Source organism: Chrysemys picta, chromosome 24, assembly GCF_011386835.1.
Source record: "Chrysemys picta bellii isolate R12L10 chromosome 24, ASM1138683v2, whole genome shotgun sequence".
Taxonomy (NCBI): domain Eukaryota; kingdom Metazoa; phylum Chordata; order Testudines; family Emydidae; genus Chrysemys; species Chrysemys picta.
The window spans coordinates 4,720,250-4,734,253 of NC_088814.1; the positions used below are offsets into that span (position 1 = coordinate 4,720,250).

At 55.6% G+C, this 14,004-nt stretch overlaps 1 protein-coding gene across 15 annotated transcripts in view; it reads left to right on the forward strand.

Annotated features, from left to right (window-relative positions):
- The window catches only part of SRCIN1 (SRC kinase signaling inhibitor 1), a 183,998-nt gene that overhangs the window by 83,791 nt on the left and 86,203 nt on the right, over window positions 1-14,004 (forward strand). For all 15 annotated transcript variants that reach the window (XM_024100746.3, XM_042844553.2, XM_042844552.2 and 12 more), the window contains one exon: window positions 3,852-4,135. In XM_024100746.3, the coding sequence (XP_023956514.1) occupies window positions 3,875-4,135 (261 nt within the window). In that variant the 5' untranslated portion in view covers window positions 3,852-3,874. The remainder of the gene's footprint in view (window positions 1-3,851; window positions 4,136-14,004) is intronic.

The following is a 14,004-nucleotide window of genomic DNA, read 5'->3' on the forward strand; positions in this document are numbered from 1 at the left end:
CCCGGCCTACCACTTCCAGTAAAGGACTACATGCCCCCCCCACACACACACACAGTGTGTGTGTGTGTGGGGGGGGCGTGTAGTCCTTTACTGGAAGCGGTAAAGCAAGGCTTTGACATGAGATCATGAAAGATCCCATGGTTCTCTCGGTCAAGACCTCCCGGAGCTTGAAAATCTGCCACGCCGGAGGAACCTGGGGTGCTCGGTCTCGTAGCTGGGAGTCAGGGCCCTGACCTGGCCGAATCCCAGCCCGGTAACTCCATTCTCCGCCTGGTTCCACGCAGGAGATGCGGAGCTGGAGGCAGATTCTCCCAGAGGCTGGAGTCCCTGCTGGACTTTCCCTCTGGAGCGTGTCAGAGGCCAGAGCGTCTCCCGGCTGCCTTGGCTCGGAGGTGCTGTCACCAGCCGTTAGATCAGGCACCAGCCTGCCAGGTGACCCTTGGCTTTTCAAGGCCAGGCTAGCTGGGCAGCTGGGCTGGCTTTTCCGAATCTCTCTCCTGAGCAGCCGGGTGTCGGTCCTAGCCCCAGCCTGGCACAGACAGCTCCAGAGAAGGCCGTTCCCCTGACCATTTTCCAGCGGCCCAGTTGAGCGAGCCACAAGGAGGCCAGGGTGAAAGGCTGTCAGAGGGACCCTGCTGCAGCCCAGACTTGCTGCCTGGATGTGTCCTCTGGGGATTTAACAGACATTCTGGAATTCGCTGAGGGGAGACAGACCCTAAGCTGCCCTCCCCTTTCAAGCCCCAGAAAAGCTCCAGGCGATCTCCGCACGCAGGGAGTTCCAGTCATTAATTACCACTCGCGTTGTGTAGTAGGCTCGGCACAACTCACTGGAAATTAAAATCACAATGTGCAGCCAATGAATTACCCATGGCTGCAAACCGGCAAGCTGCCTCCCCCCCCCTTACTTTCTGTGTGATTGCTGGTCCCCCACCCCCATGGGATCCTCCTCCTTTGCAAAAAGAGGGACAAATGCACTCTGCAAATGACCATTGACTGATGGGGCGATTGACACAGAAATAACGCGTGGTCCAGGGGTCCCAAACACTGGGCCAGGAAAGCTGAATTCGGTTGCCTACTCTCTGCCTGGGGAACCTTGGGCCAGTTACTTTGCGTCCTGTGCCTCGGTTTCCCCATTTATGAAAACAGAGTTAATTTATCCTTCCCTCCCTTACTGGGGTGTCATGAAGTGCTTTGATGTTTGGAGCTCTCTGGGTAGAAATGGCTATAGAAATATCAGTCTATTAGCCAAAGACGAAGGAAGGCTGGGCTGATGGTTAAGGCATTAGCTGGAGACTCGGGGTATAATTTCCTGCGTGACTTTGGGCAAGTCACTTAACAGCTGTGTGCCTCAGTTTGCCATCCCTAAAATGGATATATCAGCACTTCTCTACCTCACAGGATGAATACGCTATGGATTGTGAGAGGCTCACATACTGCGGTAATGGGCCCATATAAATACCCAAGACCAATGTACTTATTGCAATGCAAACACTGCCCCCTAGTGGTGAGAATCACTGCTTGCCTATGTGTTATAGGCACTATACTGTTAACAGCTGGTGGAGATTCTCCTTCAGCCCTCTGTCCGGCTGTCTCAGCCAAGAGCCTTAAGCACAAGACTATCCTTCCTCTCTTGTCTGTGATTTTATCGCGGGCTACAGTCACCTTGTTTTGAAGTGTTTTTTAACCCCAAGGCACCGGTAACAATCCATCGCTATCCATCTCGGTCACTCAAAGCACCGTAGGGCTGGGGCTCCATCTGGGAGAGCTGTGTTCTCAGGGTCTCGTGTTTGTGGGGGCTGAGCGCTCCAGGGGATCTCGGAGGGGAATGCTTTCCCAGCTCAGCCTGCAGAGGCCGGTCTTAGAGGTGTAGGGGGTGAGGCCGGAGCAGGGAGCTGGCTGAGAAAGGGGTCTCCCTGGGCCTTGGTGTGCCAGCGCAGCGGCGTCTCTCTGCAGGAAGCGTGCGCCTGGGGAAGTGAGAAGAGGCACCTGTCGCCGGGTGGGGAGCGCGTTGCTTTCACCAGCTGGACCTTAGCCTCAGAGCGGTGCCGGCGGAGTCCCCCTCCCTCCCCCATGCACTGCCCTGCATTTCATTTTCTTTTTGGTATGTCCGTTTGTCTGTGTCCTTCTGTGTGTCTCTGCTCCGGAGCAGCGTTCGGGCCCTCGTCCGTCATGGGTCTCTGACTGTTTTTGGTTTCAAGTCGAGTGTTAGCTTTTTATTTTGAACGTTGTGGTCTCTGTGGTTCCCCTGTCCTGTCCCCCTCTGTCCACGTCTGTCGCTGCGCCGGGCCGGCGGCCCTGCAGCCTTCGGCCTCCCCTCTCCCCTCCCCTCTGCTGCAATCTGTCCCAGGACAAAACCCTGATTGCAGCCCCTGACCCTCTTTCCTCCCCCCCAGGCCAGAATCCCCCCCCGACCCTGCCCCCTTCTCCAGAGCCTGAAATCCACCCACCCTCTGTTTGCACCTCAGACACCAAGCCCTCTTTTGGGGGCCGAATGAGTAGCAGAGAGGGGGGGAGCGTAGGTGGGAAAGGGACAATGCCTTGGGGGCGGGGGGGCTGTTGCTGGCGTCTGGTCACCGAGGACAAGCCCAGGACTTTTCATGTGGCTTTTATCCAAGAGGCGATTTAAAGAGACGCTGTCAGACGCTTTCACCACAGGTTTAGAACTCACCTCCATTGCTGGCTTAAAACACATCCCACTTAGAAGCTTAGATAATCTCCTCCCTGAGTCACTTGTCCCTGCCCCCCCCCAACCTTTGCCCCCTCCTCCCACCTTGGGGACTGGGCTCTTTGGAGAACCTGCCCTAGGCCCCGGTTGCAGGGGGCGAGCCCTGATTCCCCAGCCTGGCAGAGATGAAGGAGGGAGTTGAATTCCCCACCTGCTGGGCGGCTCACTGGGGCCCCTCGGTATTTTGTTGATGTCATTTGCTGCCTGGCAGCGGAGCAGCAAAAGGACCCAACCCATTTTGAGAGATTTACAAAGCGGCCAATACCTCCTCATCAGGTGTGACACCCCCCCCCCTCCCCAGTTGCGACCACTGGACAGCGCCCCTTTAAATCTGACCTGTCTGAGAATCCAATTAGTGGATTGCTCTGTCTCCTGGTCACCAAACCGAGGTGGTACCAGAAGCCGGGGTGCATTGCATGGCCAAGAACCCAGGCTGGAGCAGCCTGTTCAGAGTATTTGCCCGTAGTGCCCCTCTGTCTCTATTCAGCAGCTGTGGGTGGGGTCGCTCTGCTGTTAGCTGGGGCCAGCTAGGAGGGCTGAGCAAGGTGGGACTCAGGCTTCAGGCATCGGCAGTTCACCTCTGGAGAACGGGGCTGCCACGTGAATGAAGTCCGGTGGTTGCCTGCCTTGCCCATGCCCCGCCCCTTGGGTAGCAATGAACATTGCCACACAGTTTACACTGCAGCTGGGAGTCTGCTTCCCAGCCTGGGTAGAGACCCACGCTAGCTCGTCTCGAGCTAGCGTGCTAAAACTAGCAGTGAGGTCACAGCGTACCTGTGCAGGGTAACGGAGAGCCAGGCCCCTAGTCCCCATCCCCTGGGCATTGTACGGCCGCCAGCCAGGGGCACCCCAGGGCTGAACGAGCAGGGCCTGGCTGGGGGGCCTGGATGGAGGATCTGGAACGTGGACCCTGCCCCCGGCCAGCCAGTGCTATCAGCCCCTCCCTTCAGTTCCTGGCTGCCAGCCCCGACCAGGCAGCTCCATGACAGAACAGTAACTGCTGGATTTCCCGCCCCGCCCTGGCCCCTCTCGACGGTCACCCCAACGGCCGAGGCATCAGGCCGAGGGCTGGCGGGAAGGTCCCTGACCCCAGCTCTGCTCTCTCCCCTTCCCCCACCCCGTGTAGATCCCGAGAGGACTAGCACACACATGATCTCGGCAGACGATGCGGAGTACCCGCGGGAATACAGGACCCTGGGGAACGGGACCCGGCGCTTCTCCAACGTGGGGCTGGTGCACACCTCGGAACGCCGGCACACGGTGATCGCCGCCCAGAGCCTGGAGGCCCTGACTGGGCTCCAGAAGGCCGAGATGGACCGCAAGCGAGACGCCTTCATGGACCACCTGAAGAACAAGTACCCGCAGCACGCCCTGGCCATCCGAGGCCAGCAGGACAGGATCCGGGATCAGGTAAGGGGCACCGTTTTCCCCCCCCGTCTCCGCCTTTCAAGGGGCTCTGTGAACTCTAACCCAGGCCTGGCGGTGGGGTCTGGCAGTGAAGTCACCTCATGCATAAAAGGGCTGGTGGGCTCGGTGGGGGTCTTGCCAGCAGCAGTAGGCTTTCCCCAGGCTCTCCCAGGGTTGTGAACGCACAGCCTCTCTCAAGGGGACACAGGGGGGGTGGGAATTTGACCTCAGGGGTGGGTTAGGGGACAAGCATTGGGAGCAGATTTACCTGTGTGAGGAGCTGGAGGCATGGGGGGGATTTGATCTCTGGTGGGGGCTAATGGGCATGCAGCGGGGGTGTATTTATCCTCTCTATGAGGAACCAGGGCCATGGAGCCCCCCCACAATGGATCTGTCTTCCAGGGGGCTAGCTGGAACATGCGAGAGGAGGGGAGACCCCAGCCCAGTTCTCTCCAACCTTCACTTGGGTTGGGGCTGTGAGTAGGGGCTGGCGAAGGGTGGAAGCTGAGAGCCAAGCCCCCCTGCTCCCTACCTGGCCCGCGGGGGTCAGCACCAGTGCCCGTTGCACACCTGGACTCTGCGGGCCCTAAACACCCTGCTCGGGGCCTCCTTGGCTCTGGGCTTCCTCCCTCCAGAGCACTTCTTCCCTCCCTGTGGGTGCAGGGGAAACCTCGAGAAATAGATCACACCGGCCAAACCTTTCACCGCAGCCCCCCGCCCCAGCGACGAGCCCCAGGCTGCCACTTAGGGAGGCGTTTCTGGCCCCCTGTTTTTATTAACCAGCCCAATAGCCCTCCTGCCACGGGCAGCCCCAGCGTGAGGCTGGGAGCCTGGCGCAAGCCGTGGAGACGGTGGGTTTAGATACGTATGCCAGATTGCCAAGGGCTCAGCGCCCAAATCTTCCGCCGAGCTCAGTTGCTGTTTATGCACCTAAATAAGAGACCGATTCTCCCAAGAACCCAGCACCCTGGGGCACCCGATGTGCTGAGCTTTTGGGAAACGCTGGCTCTGATTGGGGGAGAGAACCCGGCCCCCGGCGTTTTTACAGCTTGCTCTGTGATAACACGGCTGAGACAGGTATTGAAGGTTAGTCCTTGTTTGGACAGGCTGTTACCAGGAGCTGGGGCGTGAAGCCTAGAGTGGCAGCCAGACGGGGGCTGCATGTAGCTCCACGCATTGTAGAATTGATCGTGTTCGTGTCATGCCGTCGGAGGGCTTGGATGCACCGGAACTGAGTGGGGGGGAAAGATCCTGTCTGTGTCTGGCGCGGAGATTCCCCCCTGAGCTTGAGCGGTTCGGTGCAGGCGCTGAGCATCGCTGCTCTGGACTCGGGCCGCGCCTCTGATGCAGCCTGGTCTGTAATTACCTGTGTGTAATTAGCGACTGGCCCCCAGTGTGGGTCAGCAGGAGGGGAGAGCAGTGCCGCCTCTGCTGGTGTCTCCGTAGTACAGACTGCGTTATAGCTCCCCCTTATCCGCAGGGCAGGGACAGCATGGGCAAGCTCTCCCACAGCCATGCACCGCAGCGTGACCCCAGGGGTAGAGCGCCGGCCTGAGACTCAGAAGACATGGGTTCAGTTCCCAGCTCAGCCACTGGCCTGCTGCATGACCCTGGGCAAGTCGGCATGCCTCAGTTTCCCCTGACCCTGACCTCCTTTGTAAAGCCCTTGGAGATCATTTGATGAAAAGAGCTAAACAAGAATAACAACCCTGACCATCTCCAGGAGATCAGCTGCCATGATCTGTTCAGTGCTTGGCTTCTGTGCCGAGCTTACCGACAAAGTGTGTGTGTGTGTGTGTGTGTGTGTGTGTGGTGTTACGGATGCCTGTCCTTTAAGGAGTGGGCCACGACCCCAAATCCACCCACGTTGGATAATTGATCTGGGGTGGAACAGAGCTAGGTGCAGCAAACTGTATATCCCACCACACATTCCCTGAGCCCTCTGTCCCCGCCTGCCCCAGTCCCAGCTCGGCACACAGGGGGATGTGTTCTCCTGGACGTACGGTAGCGAGGGAACTTCTGGGGCTTGCTGCGTTTCAGCTCTGGGCTAGCGATGAAAGGAGAGAGGCTCTCCCCTTCCGCAGCCGCTCAGTGCTGTCACGGTGGCATACAGAGGCTGGCTGGTTTGTGACCCTCTCACAAACTCTAGTGCAGGGCACAGGCCTGTTCCAGACAGCAGTGCTGCCCGCCGGCGGTGCTGCCATAAGTTAGGGCTATTTCGGCCCCTGACCAGCCTAGAAACCTCAGGGCACAAAGCCCCCTTTCCTCCACGCTCAGAGCTGTGACTGTGGGTCTGGCTACGCTGCAGCACGTGTGGACGTAGCCCATGAAAACAGCAATGGCCCCTCAGCACCACAGGCTGGCCGCTCGAGCACGTACCCAGGGTCCTGGGCGGGGTTGTCCGGCCGCGGCTTCGCTGCTTTCATTACGTCTACACGCTCAGGTTCGTCTACACGCGCTGCAGTCGCCGCACAGGATTCCAACCAAAGGCGGCCGCCCGCGCTAAGGAATCATCTGTCCGTGTCTGGGCCGGGCCGGGCGATGGGAAGGCACGAATCACCTCTCAAGGGCCCGGGCACCCCCTGAGCCCTTTGTGAGCTCCCCATCGCGTTACCATCCTTTCCAACGCAGGTGCTTCCTCTGCTTCAGGGGACTTCAGCAAAGCCGTTTGAAAACCGCACCTAGATCTGTAGCAGAGGCACGGAGGGTCCTTTGGGACACCGGCGTTCCAGGCACTGAGCTGCTGTCATGTCCCCGGCGGTCCCGGTTCCTCCTGCTTCGGCAGGGCTCACCCGGGGATTGCTGGCAATGCTGCCCTCCTGCCAACCGGTTCGCTAAAAGGGCCCCGGGGAGATTTGGCAGCTGCACCTGGTGACTTCGGGTGTCTGGCGTGACCCTGCGCGCGCCAGCAGAAGCCTCTGAACTCATAGCTCAGGAAGAGAAGCGGCTCCTGCATGGGGCCTAAACCTGGGCAAGGCAGGGGAGCAGCTGGGCTCGGTGGATTCCTGCGCTGCTCTCTGCTGTGGTAAGTGCAGGCTCTGCCCTGGGCCACTAGCTGGACCAGCCCCCGCTCCAGTCAGGCCAGGGGGTGCCCTGTAGGCCTTGTGGCTAAGAGGGACGGGCAGCTGAAGCCCGAGCAATGGGGTGGGCAGCAGCAGAAGGGGAAGGAGGTGAGTGGGGCATAGCTGGAAATGGCAGCATCCCAAAAGGGGGTGGAGGGCGAGGGCATCTGCTGCTTCCGGATTGGCTGAGAGCTTATGTCCTCCCAGCATGCAGTAGGATGAGCATCAGGGCGTGCCCCCCATCAGGCCTCGGGACTGACTCTAGGCCAGCAGGCCTTTGGTAACAGGGCTGGATTGTGTCCTGCCCTTGCACTGCTCCAGCAGGCCCTGGGGCTGGGAAGGAGGCTGCGAGCTTGGCAGGATGAATGAGAACCCGAACCCTGCTGGGGGCACTAATGAACTGAATTTGCCGGTCTCTCCCCCCACCTCAGCGAGTCTGCTCGGGTGAGGGGGAGTCCTGGCACAGCAAGGGGGCTGCGGGCCAGGACTGAGGGGCATTCGCAGACCAGGGGGTGGGGTGGAGGGAGAGATGCAGGGCAGAACGGCAGATGGTGCTAGGAGTGAGGGGCATCACCAGAGCCGTCTGGGCTCCAGAACCGGAACAGCAGGCGGTGCCGCGGGTGAGGTGCATTGGCAGAGCTGCGTGTGCGGAGGGGAAGGGATTCGAACACGGCACCTGTCCGCACTCAGTTACCAGAGCCAGACCATCAGCGATGCCCGGCTCCATGCAATCATTCATTCCAAAATGAAAAGACCGAAAGACAGTCCCGTCCCTCCGCCCCCCAAGAGCACGGGCCTTTTACCTGCTTTATTCACCCTATTCCTCCCATTCTTGCTTGAGAGACAACCAGGACTCTCTCCCAGGACTCTCTCCTAAGGTTCCCACCTGGAACCTACATGCCTCTTGCACGGACTGCAGCATCCATTAGAAAGTGGCGTGGTCTTGTTAGGTCCTGTTGTATCTCTGCATCATAAAATCTCACCCACACCTCACCTCTTCCAGAGGCCATGGGACTGGGCATGTGACTGGCAGCAGGGTGGGGTTCAGAGAGGAGCTGGTGCTTACTCCAGTCGATACACACTCCCTACAGTACTGTTGGCCCTCTCTTCACCTGCGATGAGTTTTCATCTACTGAGTGGCAAAATAAATGTGTTTTTGTAAGTCCTGCGCAGCACTGGACTGGGACTCAGGAGACGTGGGTTCTAGTCCCTGCTCTGTCACTGGCCTGTTGGGTGACCTTAAGCAAAGTCACTTCCCCACTCTGTGACTCAGTTTCCCCATCTACATAAAAATATAAGAATGGCCATGCTGGGTCAGACCAATGGTCCATCCAGCCCAGTGTCCTGTCTTCCAACTGTGGCCTTTGCCAGGTGCTTCAGAGAGAATGAACTGAACAAGACAGTTATTGAGTGATCCATCCCCTGTCATCCAATTCCAGCTTCTGGTAGTCAAAGATTTGCATCCCTGACCATCTTGGGTAATAGCTATTGATGGACCTATCCTCTAGGAATTTATCTAATTCTTTTTTGGCCTTCACAACATCCCCTGGCAATGAGTTCCACAGGTTGACTGTGCACTGGGTGAAGAAGTACTTCCTTATGTTTGTTTTAAATCTGCTGCTTATTAATTTCATTGGGTAACCCCTGGTTCTTGTGTTATGTGAAGGGGTAAATAACACTTCTTTAGTCACCTTCTCCACACCAGTCATAATTTTATAAACCTCTATCGTTTCCCCGCTCAGTCATCTCTCTTCTAAGCTGAATAATCCCAGTCTTTTTAATCTTTCCTCATACGGAAGCTATTCCAGATCCCTAATCATTTTTTGTTGCCCTCCTCTGTACTTTTTCCAATTCTAATACACCTTTTGTGAGATGGGGTGACCAGAACTGCACACAAGACTCAAGATGTGGGTGTACCATAGTTTGTAGAGCGACATCATGATATTTTCTGTCTTAGTATCTATCCCTTTCCTAATGGTTCCTAACATTCTGTTTGCTTCTTTGACTGCCGCTGCGCACTGAGCAGATGTTTTCAGAGAATCTCCGTAATGACTGCAAGATCGCTTTCTCGACTGGTAACAGCTAATTTAGACCCCATCATTTTGCATGTATAGTTGAGATTATGTTTCCCAATGTGCATCACTTTGCATTTATCAGCACCGAATCCCATCTGCCATTTTGTTGCCCAATCACCCCGTTTTGTGAGATCCCTTTGGAACACTTCACAGTTAGCTTTGGACTTAACTCTCTTGAGTCATTTAGTATCATCTGCAAACTCTGACACCTCATCGTTTACCCCTTTTTCCAGATCATTTAGGAATATGTTGAAGAGCGCTGGTCCCAGTACAGATCCCCAGGAGCCCTGCTATTTACCTCTCTCCGCTGTGAAACCTGACCATTCATCCCTACTCTTTGTTTCCTGTCTTTTAACCAGTTACCGATCCAGGAGAGGATCTTCCCTTAGCTCCATGGCTCCTTAGTTTGCTCAAGAGTCTTTGGCGAGGGCCCATGTCAGAGGCTTTCTGGAAAAGGGAGATAATGATAGTGGTCCCCTTTGTGAAGCGCTTTGAGATCTACTGATGGAAAGTGTTATCTAAGGGCGAGGCATTACGATCGTTCTATTCCCAGGCAGCGTCTCAGGGAAGGGGAAGTTAAGGTCGTAACTCTGTATCAGGAAATTCAAAAGGGGAAAAAATCTTTTATAGACACCGTCGTTCAAACAAACACACACACCTAAAGATAGAACGTTCCACCTTTGGTCTGCCCCCATATCTCATTCAGCCTTTACTCTGCCCTCACGTCCATGCCGGCCCTGTGCATCTTCCATGTAACATACACATCTGTCTATGACACGTGTGACAGCTAGGGGACAGATCAAACCCCAGATGCCTTGCCAGGAACCTGGAAAGCTGAGGACGATCTTTGAAATTCCAGGTCTTTTGGCATTTTGTCTGACAGCTTTATTATTCACGATGTTTATTTCTAAAGTAGTGCCCAGAACCTGAAGCTCAGATCTGGACACTGTTGTGCTAGGTTCTGTACACCAGTGGCAGCCTGCTACAAAGAGCGTACAGCCTAAATAAACCAGGCTGACGAAGGAAGCGTTGCCAATCCATCCCTAGTTACGAAGGGGGAGTGGAGGTACAGAGAGATTAAGTGACAGGTTTCACCCAGGGGGTCTGTCACAGACAGAGCTGGGGATCGAACTCAGATCACTTGCTTCCTGGTCTAATATCTTGCCAACACAAGCAGCCTGCCGCCAGCCCGCTGTTGTAGGCGCTAATGCAGCCTCTGCTTGGCTAATATTTCACTGGTTTTTCCGACGATAAGTCCCTTTCTTTCCTGCACTTACCTCCCCCGGACTGACATGCTGAGGAATTAATGGCACCCTGGACTTTAAAGAGCCTTTCTTGTGGTTTCTGATCTGGCTGCAATGATGCCTTTGGCCTGTGCCAAGTTTCCTGCCCGAAGCAAACGCATTGTTCCTTTTAAATTGGATTGTCTGTTTTGTCCCAAGCCCAGCTAGTTTCACGGGGGAACCGCCGGGTCTCCCATGCTCCAGACGGCTGGCAGACCTGGGCACTAACGGGACGCTGCAGATGCGCAGACGGCAGGTTTGGGAGCCGGCAGAGCGTGCTCGAGCTGGGTACAGCCCGTCGGCACTGCCCAGGGCTCATTGGGTGGGCCTGCGGGATCTGAACTGAGTACCCTCAGTCCAGTTCCCAGGGCACAAGTGTGTCTCCACCACATAAACTACCCCCACAGTTGACCCTGTTGAGTTACCCTTGTTGGAATCTGCAGCAGCGTTTCCGGGGCACGACCAGTCCTCTCTCCCCTACGGGGTTGCCCCAGCGGTGGACTGAGGAATTCTTGCCCTGCTGCTGTTCGTGCTCTGGGAATCAACCGAAGGATCCAGTCCCCAGCCCTGTCGATCCAGCCGTGAATTCACAGCTACAACGGCATGGTATGGAAAGGCATCTAGGGCGGTGAGCACAGGGGACCTGGGGGTGGGTGTAGGACACCAACTTCCTTCCCTCTGTTGAAGTGGTTTCCTTTCCAGTGTGCCGCCCTCCTGCTGGGCCGGGTCCCAGAAATCAGTTTGGATCGGTGGATATAACTGTTAGGTTGTGAGAACAGATCAGTTTTAACCCTGACCTGGCCATTGGCCAGCGCTCCCACGGTACTTCCAGGAGGCCAGTCGGGGTTACTGATTTCATTGGGCTCCATGCAGGACTCACTGGGCAAGGTTCTCTGGCCTGTATTCTGCAGGAGGGCAAACTACATGATTGGGCTGGCTCCTCCGGGCCTTAAAAAGCTATGGTTGTGCGATGTCTTGGGGGGCCTAGTGCATAGGGCGCAGGACATGGACTCAGGAGATGGGGCTTCTGTTCCTGGCTCAGCCATGGGCCTGCTGGGTGACCTGGGGCGACTCACTTCCCGGCTCCGTGCCTCAGTTTCCCCATCGGTCCCATGAGGATAACGAGGCTGACTTTGTTTGTAAAGTGCTTTGAGGTCTACTGGTGACAAGCGCTAGATAAGAGCTAGAGATTATTACTCATTGTTTGTGTTTGATCATTTAAAACACCATCTCCCTGTGCCCCTCCCCACCTTCCCCATTCCCGCCTCTTGTTTGTTACAACCGCCTCCACTGAATGGGATGGTCAGCTCTCTGGGGGAGGGGCCACGGCTTCCTATGTGTTTATACAGCCACTTGGGCCCTACCGTAATAATCTCTCTCACCACAGAACTGGTGCAGCATGGGCTCCCCCAACACCACCCTGCACCTGGAGTGACGCCACCCTGTGGGGGGAGAGGGCAGTGCAGTCTCCATGCAGCCTCCATGGCCTCTCCACAAAGACTCCTAATAATTAAACCACGATTTGAGGACTTCAGTAGCTCAGACATAGGTTAGGGGTTTGTTATAGGAGTGGGTGGGTGAGATTCTGTGGCCTGCGTTGTGCAGGAGGTCAGACTAGACGATCATAATGGTCCCTTCTGACCTTAAAGTCTATGAGTCTATGAATTTAACAACCATTGGGATTATCTTTACGGCCTTCCCCAGGGGACTGAACCGAAGAGCTACCCTCCTCATTTCACATAGGACCCAAACAGTCCCTGTTGACCCAGGCCGGGTTCAAGCCGCTGACCCAGGGCCTGTCCTTCTGAACGGTGGGGAATCCGTGCTGCGGATGGGCTGGTGCGGAGATATGGCTTTGTGAAGGAGTGTGGCATGGCCAACTCTGAGCATGCAAAACTCATGAGTCAAGCTCCTCAAAATCAGGAGATTAGCTTAAAAGTCTCCCCCCCCACCAGGATACACTTTGGGTTCTTCTTATTTGCCCTCTGGGGCGTGAGCCTTTGGGCATCATGAATTCAAGCTTTTCTCTGCAACCACGAGGGCTAGAAACTTCCTGTTAAAAAAAAAAGCAAGCTGAGAGTCTCCTGCGATCACGTGACTCCAGGAGCTGGGGCTTTAAACCCCAACTTGTGATAAAATCACGAGGCTGGGCGCATGAGTGCCAGTGGGACTTCTGCCTCTTGTCCCCCATGCAGAGTGAGAGTAGCTGATATGCTTTTGTCTATGCTCCCCAGACTTGAAAGTCTGGGGGTTGGGGCAGTGCATAATCTGTGAAGAGCCCTTGACTCTACAACTGATTTCCGTACTTTGGTCCACAGGTGCTTGCTTGGACCAGCAAGACTCCGTGCTTCTCCCATCTTCTCCCCTAGGGGGCGCCAGTGGTTCTGGGCTGTAGCTTCCCTCTGGGTTGACGGCTCCAATGGTCTGGTGTTAAGAAAGGGTTTTGTGCAGGCAGGAGAAGATTTCTGGGCATGCTCGTGAAAGCCAGGGCATCAAAATCAGAGCAACATACCAGCGGGAGAAGTTAGGATGAAGCCTCTTCCACATGGCGTGTTTACAGTCTGCGACTGTTATCACACGGCTTCTTCCGACCTGTGGGGACAGAAACCGCCGTACGCGGGAACCAGTGCTGATCCCCGGCTTGCTGCGTCCGTTATGAATGTTAAAAAATGGCTTGAGCTCCAGCACCTCTTTCATTGCATATTAAGCACTGGCAGGAACTATTGGCCAGATCCACAGCTTGGTGTATAGCGGTGTAGCTCTGCTGAAGCCAAGGGCGCTCCATTGATTTGCCCCAGGCGGAGGTGTGGGCTGTTCTTAGCCACTTTTAGAACATGCTTTCTCTGCCTACGTGAACAAGGAGAAAATCCAGATTGTTCCCCCCGTGTGTTCTCTGGGGCGTCGCTGGGGCCAAACAGACCGCTGATGAAAGCGGTCTTTCTGTCCATAGAGGCCTAGCAAAGCCAAGCCTCTTCCTTATTATCTCCAGCCTGCTCGGTGCAAGCAGTGTTAATTATTGATTGCTGGTTTATCATCATCCGTCCACGGTTCAGGCTGCACTGGGTTCACACTCATTAGACATTGTACAGCGAGAGTCATGCATCGGCTTTGAATCCATTCCGTTCCGCACTGGAGATACAGGCATCCCCTTTCTAGTCAGAGAGAGCCATTTCTTGGTAAATAACTTGAAATGTTTCGGTTATTAATACAATAATAAAACCACCAGCGTTTGTAGAAAGCCCCACCTGCTTGGACTCAGGCGCGGAATGATTTTGGAGGATTGTTATAATCGGGTGGAAAGATCTTCTGGATTCTAATGGTCTGTTTTTAAAAAAAAAAGACTACGTAAATCCATCACAGAGGGGGAAACTGATCCTCGTGGGAAGAGCCCGCAAAAGGCGCGCCGTAGCCATAAAGCCCAGGTTTTAAGTGGGATTTAGGTAATACATAGA